The 15855-nt window shown below is 43.2% G+C and overlaps 1 protein-coding gene across 1 annotated transcript in view; it reads left to right on the top strand.

Annotated features, from left to right (window-relative positions):
* Adamts17 (ADAM metallopeptidase with thrombospondin type 1 motif 17) overlaps positions 1-15855 on the top strand; it is a 307289-nt gene that overhangs the window by 50825 nt on the left and 240609 nt on the right. Inside the window, exon 4 of the mRNA XM_027408107.2 lies at positions 2973-3142. Within this exon, the coding sequence (XP_027263908.1) occupies positions 2973-3142 (170 nt within the window). The remainder of the gene's footprint in view (positions 1-2972; positions 3143-15855) is intronic.

Below are 15855 nucleotides of genomic sequence, written 5' to 3'. Positions count from 1 at the left end.
TGAGTTCTGGGGTCACAAGTATGGTCCAGCAGGCCTGTGGCCTAGTTCTGGTATCCTGTCACACAGTAAGGCAACTATGGTCCATAGCAATTTATGATTTATTTCAAAAGGCAACTAGAGAAGAAGTGTGTCCCAAGGCTTCCTACAGATGGAAATGATAAACGTTCAAGGAGGGGGAAATGTTAATTGCCTTGATTTAATCATTGCATACTTTACGCAAGTACCAAATTATTATGCTATGTAAATATGTAGACAATATTGTGCATTGATTAGTTTTAAAAAAGCCAAAAAATAAAAATGGAAAAGCTGGAATAGGAAACAAAACAAATACAAGCCACCAAGCAAGAACAAAACCAAAGTTTCTGACACTTGTTTTGTGATAAGGCCTGGCCTGCACTAATATGTGGGGCCACCATTAAGCAAGAATATTCCTTTGAATCCATTTCCTTGCATGGGTTTGTTCAGGATTCCCCACCAAGGATGCTACAGGGAGCTTTAACAATAGGAGGAGCAAATGAGACATCCAGAGTGAAAACCCTTTCAGACCACAAGGCCCTAATCATTGTGTTCACCTGCTTCCTGATGCACACCCTACCCCCACCCCAGGGGCCCATGTTCACTCTCAGTTTTTCATGCATTTGGTTTTATTTAGAGCCAGGATCTTACTTGCTGCTCAGGATGGTCCTGAACTCCTGAATTGAAGCAGTCCTCTTGTCTTAAAACTCCCAAATACCTGGGTCTACAGGCAGCACTACTATGTCTAGCGTATAACATCATGTTACATAGTCTGTTAGATCCATTATGGAGAGAGAGAGAGGCAGGTGTTAGTATTAGTTCTGGATAGTAGACTGTGGAGACTGACACCCAGTGTTAAATGTCCAGGGTGCATCTGCTCCTCTTGTCGGGTGGTGTCAGGCCATACCTGGGCTCTCCAGTATCATAGTTCAAACTCTTAGAGTGGTATTTGAATGCATCTGTTAGGACCGGCTTAAAAATGCAGGTCTTTCTATGCTATTGCAAAGTGGAAAAACAAGTGTGCACAGCCAGAGGGAACATCTGCAGGCGAGAACACCAGTTGGCGATGTCCAGGGATGAATTCTGAGTAGACATTAAGACAAGCTAAGGCCACCTGTGAGCTGTGACTATTCACCTGGGTGAAGGTTGGCATGCAGGTTCCAACAAATTTCCTTTTCCAGAAAGGCTGTCACTCAACTCTGTTGCTTTAAAATGAAACATAGTGACTCTTTACACATCCCAGGTCAGACAGGTTGCTCATACCCAAGCCGATTGGGCTTGACAAGGGTGGGGAGACCAGAGAGTGGGCACCATTCTTGCTATGCATTTCTAGTGTTGGAGAAAGTGGGTATGATGAGTCCCTAGATTTTCTGCTAGGAGCCCCATTCATTCTGTTGATACACAAAGGCAATGCCATCCAAGACCTCACTCCTTGTACTGCCCCTGTTTCCCTGTGAGGTTCAGAAGGCTGGAGCATTCTGTGAGGTGAGGAGATAGCCTTGTCTTACATTTTTACAAATTTAGGATGATTCTGGTGATACATTTTGCTTCCCGATGCCTTCTGTTTTTATCATTTGGAGTTTAAAATGGCTTCTGTATTTTTTCACAAGCTCAGATTTTGTTTTTGAATGAGTAAATCTCTCCTGTTCATTGTATAGATTTAGAAAGTGCCGAGGACGAAAGGAAGATGCTTATCACATATCACTCACTATTACCGTTTTAGCTTTTGCTTGCTAATTTACTTATTTGTTTCCATGAAAGTGCTTGTTCATATTCTGTTTCTGTAAATTTGAGACCCAACTGTGTATAAGGAGTTATAGCTGTCTCTCTACATTATGGGGTCTCCCTAGACACACATTTCTAGGTTGAATCCTTCTTAACCTTGGTAGCTTTCTCTACAATTGGGGATTTTGGTGGCTTTTCAGGCTCTCAAGATTGTAGAACATGTTGAGCAGCAATACTACTTACAAAGCCCAATCCAGAGATCCAGCATGTTCATGCTATATACTTATGCTCCTGGAATGAAGATAGGTCACCTCTATGAAGACTTGGCAGACATGTGGTGTTTTACTGTGTGAACAATGTAGCAGAACCCTTTCCGTGTAAGGCACTGCTAAGATGGGAATGGGAAGTATCAAATTGCTTTTCACATTTGGATTCCAAGGCTGCACTCCATTCCTACCCACCTGTTGTGCCAGGCAGTCATTGCCACATACAGAGACCTTGTCAGCCCTCACTCAGCAGCCTTCTACCTTCAGAGGTGGGCTCTGTGAACGAAAATAGATGTCTGTCTAAGTAAGATCTTAGGGAGGAAGAGTTTACCTAAAATGTCAGTAGAGGAATCCCACACATTTACTAGCTAACCTTCCTTGTTTTGAGGAAAGAGCAAATGAACAGCCTGGCTGTGTTATGATCTTATACTTTCCTGATGCTTCTACACCTGTTGATGTTTATGACCCCTTCTCAACTCTCAGCACAGTTGCTGGGATGCTTATCTCACAAGAGATTATGCTGGCCTCAACCAAGCCAGTTGCCTTGGTTCCAGATGTCATTAGGGAAGTGGGGGTACCTGTCACACATACCTATGTTGTCACTCTGAAGAGCCCCCGTATCCCTCATTTCTGAGTGCAGGCTTCTCTCCCTGCCTGCTGTGTGTGGTTCTCCATGTTCAATATTAGGAATGGGTTTCTATTTTCTGATGGTCAGGTACCTCCTTGGTTGCAAGAATGAACAAGGTAGAGTTTCATTTGATGTCTGGCCCCTTAAGCTCTTTCCTCGGCTCCCGTCTGGTGCCACCAGTAGCTGGGAACATAGCCCACCACTGTAATCATGGAGATCTGCAGGCTTGGGGTTCATTGCAGGCCACTTGAGATTGACCATTCTCTTGGGACCTTTCATGGTGTGGTTTCATAAATCAATAAGCTAAGAACTGTACAAATGTCTCCATCATTTTCTAGAAAAGAAGCCCAAGAAGGACAAGCCATCGCGGGACTGGAGGGAGCGGAGGAATGCCATCAGGCTCACCAATGAGCATACGGTGGAGACCCTGGTGGTGGCTGATGCAGACATGGTGCAGTACCACGGGGCAGAGGCTGCACAGAGGTTCATCCTCACTGTCATGAACATGGTGAGTCCATGAGAGGATCCTGCCTGGGTTCAGATTTCCCGATGAGAGGAGCTCTGGAGGGAGGTGTGGCACCCTTGTCTCCTGAGGCAAGGTGGCAGCTGGTATGGGATCACAGTCTGTGACCCTGAGAGAAGATGTAGTGAATGGGAGAAAGTCTGATTTGGATTCTACCTGCTGTGATGTTTAAATGCACAGGTTTGCTCAGTGATGGGACTGCTCATGACCACACTTTCAAGATCCTTTGTACATGGAAGACCTATTTCAAGTGACAGTCATATTGAAGGAAGAATCAGCCCCTCCTCTTATAATGATGAAATGACTTGGAGAAATTATGAATAGTTGAAAAATAGCTTACCATGTGCCTAAAGAACTTGTAGGAGCTGTGAGAGAGTTATCCAATGAGGATGCCAAGAAAGGGGTTATGAAACCAGGTCTGCACCCAATTTGTTGAGTAGATATAGAGGGAAAGCTTCTTTACACAGTGGGTCAGGGAGGGAGAGGTGACCTCCTCAATTATTAGACACCACAGGCTCTTCAAAGGCATCCACACTCCACCCAGCCATCTGTTTTCCCAGCAGGTGTTTTTGAAGGCCTTCAAAAACCTGAACACTGTATTCTGTGCTAGGGCTACAAGTGCAACACCAGAATCTGATCCTTCCCTTGGGAGGCTACAGTCTTATCAGGCAGAGCATCCATTCTACCACAGAGACATCCGCAGGGACCCTTGAAGTCCAGGTGGAAGGCTGCTTGCTAGTGACCATCTTTTGGCATGAGGTTTCATGAAACAGCAAACCTTGATTGGAGAAGAAGGAAGTGTGGAGGGGCGAGGATGGGTGGAGAGGTCACACTGTGGGTGCAACGGGTGCAGGTGCAAGGCTTGGAGGCACACTTGCTCCCTTCAGAGGGAGGTCAAGTGGCACAGCTGCAGCAGGGCCTGCAGGAGCCTTGAAGGAATGTGGATGGATGTGGACAGTGGAGGCTAGAGGAGGTGAGCAAGAGTTCTGAGGGGTAGGGGCTTTACCCAGGAGACTGGGGCCACCCAAGAGTAGGGGAGCCTCATGTCAGCTCAGTGTTTGGAGAAGGAACCAGAGCAGCTGCGTTCTGGGTGGGTTGACGTGAGGAGTGGCAAGTGGAAGATGTGTATGTGGGAAGAGGGTCTGAACTGATGGGCAGGGCGAGTGGGTGGTGGAACTACAGGGACAAGGGAAAGACTGGTAGGAGCCAGCAGGCATCAGGAGTAGAAAACCCTAGCTTACCTGGTCTTATGTGGGTGCCTGGACGGATGGTGGAGCTGCTGGTTGAGAAAAGAAGGAGCAGAGCATTTGGGCCCCAGGAGGAGTTTCTCAGAGGACAAGCTGAGCTTAAGGCAAGATATTGGGCTAGAAGGCTTGGCTAGAATAGGAAATTGGGGCTTCTCAACCTGGCACTGAAGCCTTAAGAGTGGCCAACATTGCCCAGATGCAACTGTGAGTGGACAGTTTTGGGGTGCAGCAACCCTGGGGGATAGGCAGAAGAACCTAGGAGGAGGTTGTCCCTATGGAAAGGGGTGATGGGAGCAGAAAGCTAACAGTGCCAGATGTAGGTAAAAGATTTAGGGTACAGTATAGCAGAATGAGACAAAATTTGTTATTTGGGACCACAAGACCTACAAAACTCTAAAGAGAGTAGGCTACTCTAAGGCATTTGGGGCTGGGTGGTGATATTCCCCCTTCCCCAGATTCTATGCTGTCTCAGGGCCTGGTACAATCAATTTTTCTTGGTCTAGGGTTTGTACAGATTCCTGGCTATCTCAGGGTACATCTGCTCTTCTTTACCTGAGGGGATGGAGCCTGGGTGTTAAGAAGGAAGCCAGCTGTGATGAGAAAATTAGGTTAGTGGCTCCCAGCTTGCATGTTGGAGGATAGTAGGGGGTCATGGTCCTCACGAGGGATAAAGTATGCAGGTGGCTCTTTGTTCACATTTAGGAATCATGGGGTGGCCTGGGAGGGGCTCATGGGGAAGAGGGGACCCAGAAGCTGGAAGGACCTGATGATCCCCCTGCTGGAATCTCTGCTCTGACTATATTGTAATCGGGCCTGGAGGCCTGGAAGGCTGGAAGACCTGCCCAAAGCTCACCAGGACTGAGTCTCCCTGTGGGGACAAGGGTCCACAGCTCATTTCCAAGAATCTGAAGGGAGTTCAAGGGCAAGGAAGTTCTGGGCATCTTGGGCACAGCCATGACATTAGGCCCAAACCCTTTGTCCTAACTGGCCACAGGGAAATAGGTGTTGGTGCCCCCCAGTCCCACAGTGGTGAACCTGCTGGTGAAGAGGATGAGTTCCTTGTGCCCTGCTGTGTGAGGCTCCCTTCCCAGACTGCTCTTGTCTTTTGTGAGAAGGATCACCTCTCTTGCCTTTATCCTGCCCCTCAGATGTGCCCCTCTGGCAGAATGGTTCCAGTGGCATTCTCACAGCATGGTGAATTGCTGGTTGTACTCACACATGTCCTCTTGTGACCGGTAGTCAGAAGGCATTGGTATTTGCTTTTATAAAGTGACTTAGACTTAGGAAGCTGTTTAATAACAGCTGGTTAAGGGTGGGATATGTTGCTCTATATCACCTCACCTGCCATCCCCCATGGGACATGAAGACTGTAGGACAGGGGGCCAGAGAGGTCCCAGTACTTGCTTTCAGTCCAGTAGCAGCTCATACTAGGTTGTCTGTGGTTCACAGTCCTGGTGTTGGGGCCAAGCCCTTTCCATTTGGATTCTGAGGTTTTTCTGAGGAGGTCTACAACTTGTTAAGGGAAATTATACTGTGTAAACAATATGGTATGATGATATTTGTCCCTACAAGTTGTCTATGTGTTGTGATACAGGGCTGCTAGAAGCCAAAAGCAAATCAGTTCAAGTCCCCAGTCCCCTGTGTGGTAGCTCCACTGGTGACAATCCTTTTCTGCCATGCTGGTCACAGAAACCAGTTCACCCTCAGACACCATATCTTGTTTTAAACAAGATCAGCCTCTATCACCACCACTTCCCTTCTTCAGTCCTCTAAATCCTGGTTTGTGAAATTTCCAGATATCTTTCCTGCCCATAGCCATTGAGGAATGGGGACTCTGAGCTGGTGAGATACCTGGTAAGCCTGGAGGAAGGGAAGGGATTGTGGCTGGGATTGGGTTCCCATCATTACATAGCCTCCCTAGGAGCAACAAGCAGCAACAGGTCCACAAAGCCCATCTGTCTCTCTCCAGACTGTATTCTCTGGGATTGCAGGGTCGAAGCAGTTGGCTCCTCAGGTTCCTTGGATTGGAAAGAAAACTGCATGGGTTGGTGGTCCTCATCACTCAGACCTGGGCTGTGGAAAATAATAACTCCACTGTCTGGCAAGTATCCACTTCTTGCCATGCCTTCTTGGGACTGGTGGTCAGAGATCCTGCACCCCTGGATGTTACACCCAGACTTGCAAGGCAAAACCCAGACAAGTAAAGGGCAAAACTAATGATTATTTTAATCAATCCAGAAAAGGAGTTCGGCAAAATTCATTATCATTTTACAATAAAACGTAAAAAAAAAAGAACAAAATCAAACGATCTCATTATCTTAAGAGTCATCCCATGGCTGACATAGTATTTGATGGTAGACTATAGAAAGTCTTTCCCCTATGAAGCAAGGCAGAGATGCTCACTGTTGCCACTTCTATTTAGCATAGTGCTAGAAGCTTTAGCAAGAGAAATTGAGCACAAAAATAAATAAATAAATCCATAAATCCATTAAAGCCATCTAAGTAGGAAAGAGACAGAATGGCCTCTGTTCACAGGTGATGTGGTGTTAACTAGAGGAAACCCTGAAGGTCACACACATGCTTTGTGTGTGTGTGTGTGTGTGTGTGTGTGTGTGTGTGTGTGTGTGTGTGTGCGCGCGCGCGAGCGCACATGCACACATACTTGTGTTGTCACGAATAAACAGCAAATTAGCCGTGCAAAACCCAACATGCACAGGCTGGGTTTGTTGGTGTGCTTGAACAGTGAACACTCTGAGAAGAAAATTTGGAGGAAAGTCCTATTTACAACAGTATCAAAATAGCAAAATACCAAGCATTAACGCAATCAGGGTGGGAAAGCCTACACAGTGAAACCATGAAACATTGATGGCAGAGGTCAAAAAAGAGATGGGTGTGAAGCCATTGAGATGGATTTAAAGACAGTTACCCTATCACTGTTACCCCAAACAATCCACAGATACTGTTTCTGTGAATTCCTCTATGACTGAGGATTTTTAGAAAAATACATCTTAAAATCCATATGGAATCTGAAATGAAAAAAGAACAAAGTTGGAGATTCACAATTCCTGACCTCAGATTTTCTTCAGAGTTAAAAAAAAAAAAAAACCAAAGCACTTCTCTAGTATTGTTACATTGAGACAGATGGAATAAACGAGAACCCAGAAGTTGACACTGACATATTTTCGTCAAATGGTTTTTGACACAGATGCTAATAGGGGAGAATTGGGGGACCTGCATGCAAAAAGAGTAAAATCAGAGCCCCCTGTGACAGCATATACAAAATTTAAAATATACTGAATTTAAGACCTGAAACTATTAAACACATAGAAGGAAGAGGAAGGAGGGGAGGTCATGACATTCAACTTGGCAGCAATTTCTAGGATGTATCAAAGGCACAGACAACAGAAAAAGGAAAAATAGACATTAGATTTCAGCACAATAAAAAATTCTTGTGCATCAAAAGACCCCATTAACATGGTAAAAGGGCAACCCACAGAATGGGAGAAATATTTGCAAATTACATATCAGATAATATTGAGATAACAGACTTCTAAAACTGAACAATAGTGCCAACAACAGGAAAAAAGTGGTTTTAAGATTGGGAAAGTATTTGAATAGATGTTTTTGACAAGATTTACAGACAGCTAATAAATATGTGGAAGATGCTTAGCACTAATCACCATTAGGACAATGGAAGTCAAACCCACAGTGAGATACTTCCTCACCAACTGGGACATCTACTATAAAGTTAACAAACACATACACAAAAGCAAAACTGAGCAAGCACCTGTGACGGACGGTATGGAGAAAGGAGATCTGATGGTAAAAATAGTACAGCTGCTTTGAGAAATAGGACAGTTCTCAAAAACGAGACAACCCCTACTTATGATCCGGCAATTCTGCTTTTGAAAAATCAAAGACGTGGATAGATATCTGGAATCTGTGTTATGGTAGCATTTTCACAGTAGCCCAAAGGTGGAAGCAGCCCAAGCATGCATTGATGCTTGAGCTGATGGACAAATGTGGCACATGTGTTTATGAAGACATTAGCCTTTAAATGGGAGGAAACACTGGAGCTTGTGTGATGATTCCTTGGCAGTTAGGGGCATTCATTGTCTGCTCTTGCAGCCGACCCAGATTCAATTTCCAATATCCACATAGATAGTTCATAGCTATCTATGATTTCAGTTTCAGGGGAGCTGATGCCCTCTTTTGGCCCCTGTGGGCACCAGGCAGTTTTAGTGTACTAACAGACATATAGGCAGACATTCGTACACACAAGATAAAAGTAAATCCTTTAAAGGAAAGAAATTGTGAAAACACAACTATAATACAGATGACCCTTAAGGACATGTGCTGAGTGAAGCAGAGCAACCATAAAAAAGACAAGCGCTATATGAGCCCATTTTTATTTGGTACCCAGAGTAGTGACACTCAGAGGCAGAAAGCAGGATGCTAGAGGGTAATGGGATGCCAGTATTTAGTGGGAGCAGACTTTCAGGTCTTTTTATTTCTGTTTTTGTTGTTTTGTTTTTTTGTTTGAAAGCTGTTCTGTTTATTGTGACAGATTTAATGGATGTGTTTAGATTGTGCATTCAATGTGGTTTTTCTTATAAATTTTATTTAAATTAGAAACGATCTTACTTTACATATCAATCCCAGTTCCTTCTCCCTCCCATCCTCCAATGCCCCCCACCAACCCCCCAACCCCCATCCACTCCCCAGGGAGGGTGAGGCCTCCCATGAGAGATCATCAAAATCTGTCAAGTCATTTGGGACAGGGCCTAGGCCCTCCCCTGTGTGTCTAGGCTAAGAGATGGGAAATGGGCTCCTGAAGTCCTTCAGTACACTAGGGATACACCCTGGTTCCACTGCCAGAGGCCCCATAGACTGCCCAGTGCTCCTAGTTGACACCCGAGTTCAGGGGGCCTGCTTTGGTCCTATGTTGGTTCCCTCATTGTCAGACTGGGGTCCATGAGTTCCCACTTGCTCAGGTCAGCTGTTTCTGTGGATTTTTCCAGCTAGGTCTTGACCCCTTTATCACTTCTCCCTCTTTGAAACTGGATTACAGGAGTTTGGCTCGGTGTTTAGCTGTGGATGTCTGCTTCTGCTTCCATCGGCTACTGGATGAAGGCTTTAGGATGGCTTATAAGGTAGTCATCATTCTCATTATAGGAGAAGGGCATTTAAGGTAGCCTCACCACTATTGCTTAGATTCCTAGTTGGGGTCATCCTTGTGGATCTCTGTACAATTCCCTAGTGTCAGGTTTCTCTTTAAACCTATAATGGCTCCCTCTATTGATGTGTCTCTTTTCTTGCTCTCCTCTACTCCTCTCCCCACTCAATCTTCCTGATCCCTCATGTTCTCCTCCCCCTTCCTCTTTCTCCTCCCTCCTTCCCCTCCCCCATGCTCCCAATTTGTTCAGGGGCTTTCAGTTTTTTAAGTAGAGAAAGTCTTGGGGTTGGACCCTGGGGATGGCTGTAGACCACTGTGAAAGTGTTTAATGCCCCTGGATGCTGTGCTTGAAAATGCCCATCCTGCTTATCAAGTGCCTGTAGTAAGCTCCTTGGAGTACAATTGGTTGCACACCTTCCCTGTTTCTTACTGTCTGGCCCTCATGCAATGGTCCAGGATATCTGTGAGTCTGTGAATGCAGGACCGAGTGACTGGTGCCTCAGACAACATCCTTTGCCAATGACTTAACACTGAAGTCATGTTAACAAATACTGACTGTACTTTATTTTTTTTCTGAAAATTCTTTTCCTTCTCAATAATACAAAGCTTGGAGAAAGACTGAAATCAGGACAAAGCTGGACTTAATCTTTTTTTTTCCTCCTCAATTTTCATAGTTTTTATTTTTTAATTCTTTTCATACAATACATTTTGGTCACATTTCCCCTCCCCCATTCATCCCAGATCCAGATCCTCTCACCTCCTTACCCAGCTAACTTTATGATCTTTATCACTCTCTATTTTAAAACAAACAGAAACAAGAAACAAAAATAAAACAGAAAACACAAAAATGAAACTTAAAACAAATGAGCATGACCAGCAAGAATTAAAAAAAAAGCAAAATAAAACACCAAATTCATAAAAATACCAATGAGTACAGTCCACATTGGCCATCTATTCCAGACCTGACCTGGAGTGTGGTTTATCTGCCCAGGGAGACTTCAATGAAGAAAACTGATTTTCCCTTTGCCAGTGGGAATCAATTTCAGATAGCTTCTCAGTGAGGGGTGGTACCCTAAGTCTCTCTCAGTGCTGGGACCCCATCTGCTTGAACCTGTATAAAGTTCTTGTGAATGCTGCCATAGTCTTTGTGAGTTCCTATGTGTATCAGTCTTGTTATTGGAATGACACTCTTTCCTTGGAGTTATCCATTCTACCTCCTGTTCCATATAGATCCCTGAGTCTTGATGGGAAGAATATGATGAAGACATCCCATTTAGGACTGAGTGCTCCAAAGATTCCCATTCTTTGTGTACTGTCCAGTTTTCTGTGTTAATTCCCGTTTACTGAAAGAAGCTTCTCTGATGCAAGTTCAGTACAGCGCTGCGTCATCAGGAGTCATTTTATTGCTGTTTCTTTCACAGAATAATAGTACTATGTTTCTCCCTAGGCCGGTGACCTGTGTAGTGTCAGGTTCTTGGCCCCTTTAACAGTGGCAGGTATGGGTTCCATCTCATGGAGTGGGATTTAAATTCTAGCAAAGAGTAGTTGGTTACTCTTCTAACATTTGTGCCACTATTGCACCAGTATGTCTCGAAAGCAGGTCACAGGGTGTGTAGCTGGGTGATATTGATACTTACCCTTCTCTTTCAGTAGCATGCAGAGTTCTCTTAGTAGTATGAAGACTAGTTAAGCACCAGCTTACTTCTCAACGTCCCATGATGTAACTGAGCGTTTTATTCAACAATAGGGCCTTATCAACAGGTTGTAGAGAGTGCCTTGGCAATAGCTGTAATGTTTGGGGGATTCCATGGGGCCCTTTGGGCAATAACTCAACAAGTTGTAATCTATTCCTGGAACTGAAGGTTTTTCTTGGTGGCATAAGATGTCTAGTTGGGGCATTCTCTCCCCTGTTATTTGTTGACTCTAAATAGATTCCTTTTATATATGTAAATACCTTAGGAACTTTCTATAGTAGTAGGTTTCCATATGGTTTTTTTTTTTAATTCCCTTTAGTATTGGTTGTCCCTCCCAGCATTCTCTCCCTTACCTTTCTTTTCCATTCCTCACCCCCATTTAATTCTCCTAGTTTTCCCTTTATCTCACCATAACACTATATTCCATTTCCTTGGGAAATCCTCCTCTTCTGCCTGGCACCTTATTAGATAGCTAACCTCTGTGGTAATCCATATTGTAGCACACATTTTGAAAGCTTTAACAGCTAACATCCACCTATAAGAGAAAACATACAATATTTGTCTTTTGGGGTTGGAGTTATCTAACCCAGGATGTTTGTTTTTTTTTTTTTTATTTCTAGGTCTATTTACCTGCAAAGATCATAATTTTGTTTTCTTCTTAACAACTGAACACTACTCCATTGTGAAATTATACCACAATGCCACATTTTAATTATCCATTAATCAGTTGATAGATATCTAGGCTGTTTCCAATTTCTGGTTATTATAAATAGATTAGCAATGAATATGAGTGAGCAAGTGTCTCTGTAGTAGGATGTAGAGTCCTTTAGGTACATACCATGTATATAGCTGCATCTTAAGGAAGATGTTTATTCCCAGATTCTTGAGGAACAACCACACAGATTTTCATAGTGGCTGACCCAGTTTGCATTCTCACCAGCAATGAATGAGTGTTCCCTTTCTCATAATCCTCTCCAGCATTTGCTATCATTTGTTCTATTGATCTTGACCATTCTGACTGAGTGTAAGATGAAATCTCAGAGTAGTTTTAATTTGCATTTCCCAGATGACTCAGGATATTGACCATTTCTTTAAGTGTTCCTCAATCACCTATGTTTCATATTTTGAGAACTCTGATTAGTTCTGTACCCCACTTTTAAATTGAGTTATTTATTTTCTTATTGGTCACTTTTTTTCAGTTGTTTATATGATCTAGATACTAACGCTTTATCGGATGTGTAATTGGTTAAGGTATTTCCCCATTTTGTAAGGTGCTGCCTGAATGGTGGTATCCTTTATGAAGGTTTTCATCTTCATGAAGATTCATTTATTAGTAGTTGATCTTAGTGCATGTGCTATTGATGTCCTGTGTCTGGTTTGGAAATCCTTTCTTGTGCTCATAGGTTCCGGCTTATCCCCCATGCTCTCTTCTGCCAAATTCTATGATCCATTTGAAATTGAGATGCAGGATGATAGATATGAATCTATTTGCATTCTTCTACATTCAGCTACTCAGTTTGACCAGCACCATTTAATAATGATGCTGTTTTTTTTCTCCAGCATTGTGGGTTTGTTTGTTTTATTTCTTCATCAAAATCAGGTTTCTGTAGGTGTATGGAGTTATGTCTAGCTCTTTAATTCGATTCTGTTAAGCAACCTGTCTGTTCTTATGCCAACACCATGATGTTGTTATTACTGTAGCTCTGTAATACAACTTGAAATCTAGGATGGTGATACCTCCAGCAGTTCTTTTATTACTCGGGATTGCTTTAGCTATCCTGGGTATGTTTCCATATGAAGGTGAAGGTCATCTTTCAAATGTCTGTGAAGAATTGAGTTGGAAGTTTTATGGGGATTGCATTGAATCTGTAAATTGATTTTGGTAGGATGGCCACTTTTACAATATCAGTTCTACCAATTCTATCAATGAACATAGGAAATCTTTCCATCTTTTGGGGATTTCTCCAATTTATTTCTTCAGTGCCTTAAAGTTTTTTATTATACAAGTCTTTCACTTGCTTGATTAGAGTTAACTCAAAAATACACTCACACATACACACTGAGGCTATTATGAAAAGTACCATTTCCATGATTTATTTCTTGATATATTTGTTGTTTGTGTACAGGAAGGTTACTGTTTTTTGTGAGTTAATTTTGGATCCAGCTACTTTTGCTGAAAGTGTTTTTCAGCTGTAGGAATTTCCCAGTGGAATTGTTAGGGTCACTTACATCTGCAAAAAAAGATCCTTCGACTTTTCCATTCCTTTTTATACTACCTTGATCTCCTTCAGTTGTGTCATTGCTCTAGCTAAGACTTCAAGTACTCTACTGAATAGCTATGGAGAGAGTGGACATCCTTATCTTGTTCCCAATTTTAGGAGAAGTGTTTTGGGTCCCTCTTCATTTAGATTATATTGGCTATGGGCTTGCTAATAAGTTGCTTTTATTTGGCATGGGTGGTAGAGATATAACACCCTACCTTACCCCCTACCCCCCACCCCCACCCATCAACTCCTGAGGCATGTGGGGGAGCTGGCCCTGAGGTCATAAGAGCAGGAGATCCCCCCAACAGCTGCAACCATCGGGAGAGGAAGCCCTGCACCTTGCTTGGGCAGCACAATTGGGCTAACCTTGTTGGCGGAGGTGTGGGTGAGCCAGCTCCAAAGCTGTGAGCATGGGAGGAGCTGTCTGTTCTGTGGTTGTGTGAGTGGCGGAGAGATGCACCCCCTTACCCCTCTCCCCTTACTGCCTGTGACAGATAAGCAAGTTAACCCTCCTCCTTAATAGCTGCATCTAGTAAGTGAACCCTGTATCTCCCCTGACCTTGTTGGAAGAATTGTGGAAGATCAAGCGCCGAAGTTAGGAGCTTGGCAGAGCTTTCCTGTTACTAATCTGTCATGTGGTGGCTTGAGTGGGAGAGAGATGCCCCCACCCCACCCATCAATGCCTGAAGCAGGTAGAAGAGCTGGCACTAAGGTCATAAGAGCAATAGAGCTTTTGATACCCTTCATCAACTGTAGCACTCAGGAGAGTGGCCCCCCGAACCTCACCTGAGTAACACAATAGAGCTAGCCATGAAGATATAGGCATGGGAGAACCAACCTTGAGGGTGTGAAAGCTAGAGAACTGACCCCACCCTTTGCTCATAGGTGCAAGGGGCAAACTAGTTAGGCAATGCTGAAGAACTCACCCTGGTGATGAAGATAGGGGAGAGCTGGCAGGCTGACCAACCCCTCAACTACTCAGGCCCAGAACCAAGGTTAAGTGTTGGTCTACCTCACCATCCACCCCATCTGTGATCTGCTGGAGCATGTCATGGGGTTGGGGGGAGGTCAGGCCTGTGGACCTACAACACAAGGCAGCAACAGGATGTCCAGAAATCGTCCAGTGAGGGCCCAGTGTGAACGGTGTAGCAGAGACCAGGGACCATTCTTTGCAATGAATTCCTGAATGTAAAGATGTATGGATAAAGGGGCTTACTGTGTGACTCACTGTGTCACACTGCAACTCCCATGATGAGATTTTCCCTTTCTCTCTCCTCCCTTTTTTCTCTTAAATTTTATTTTGTTTTATTCTTGGGGGGGAGAGAGAGATAGGTGGGATGGGAGGCATGATGTGAAAGACACAATTAATAAAAAGAAAGTTACAAAGAATGTTCCTAAATCAGGAATCTTTTTTGTAACATATAAAATACTTTAAAAAGAAAAAAATAAGTTGCCTTTATTGTGTTAGGGTATTTCCCTTATATCTCTAGTCTCTCCAGGATTTTTATAATGAAGAGGTGCTATATTTTGTCAAAGGCCTTTACAAAATCTTATGAGATGATCATGTGAATTTTGTCTTTCAATTTGTTTGTGTTGTGGATTACATTTATTGATTTGCATATGTTGGATCATCTCTGAATCTCTGGGATGAAGCTAGCTTGATCGTGGTGGGTGATCTTTTTGATGTGTTCTTGGATTTGGTTCCCAAGTATTTTATTGAGAATTTTTGCATCTATTTTCATAAGGAATATTGAAATCTATAATTTTCTTTTTTGATTTGGTCTTTGTGTAGCTTTAGTATCAGGGAAATGGTAGCCTTGTAAAAAGAATTAGAAAAGATATTCCTTCAGTTTTTATTTTGCAGAATAATTTTAAGAGCATTGACAATAGTTATTCTTTGAAGGTCTGGTAGAATTTTGTGCTCAATCCATCTGGCCTTGGCCTTTTTCTGCTTGGGGACTTTTAACTACTGATTCTGTTTTACTGTGGATTGTAGGTCTGTTTTAGTTGATTATTTGATCTTGCTTTAGTTGTAGGTTTGGTCTTTCCATAGTATCCCAGATTTTCTAGATGTTTTGTGCCTGAACTTATTTTTTAAGATCTAACACTTTCTTTAACTGATCTATGTCTTCTACCTTGTTTTCAAGACCTGAAATTCTCCCTTCCATGTTTTGCAATCTGTTGATGAAGCTTTCCTCTGAGGTTTTGGTTTGACATCCTGAGGTTTTCATTTCTAGTTTTATTTCAGTTTGGGTTTTCTTTGTTTGTTCTCTTTCTTTGCTAAGTTCTTCTTGAGACATTTTATTATTTCAGCCAA

The sequence above is a fragment of the Cricetulus griseus genome, chromosome 3, assembly GCF_003668045.3.
Source record: "Cricetulus griseus strain 17A/GY chromosome 3, alternate assembly CriGri-PICRH-1.0, whole genome shotgun sequence".
Taxonomy (NCBI): Eukaryota; Metazoa; Chordata; class Mammalia; order Rodentia; family Cricetidae; genus Cricetulus; species Cricetulus griseus.
Note: the sequence above shows the minus strand (reverse complement) of the source record. Positions and strands in the feature narration are given on the sequence as shown.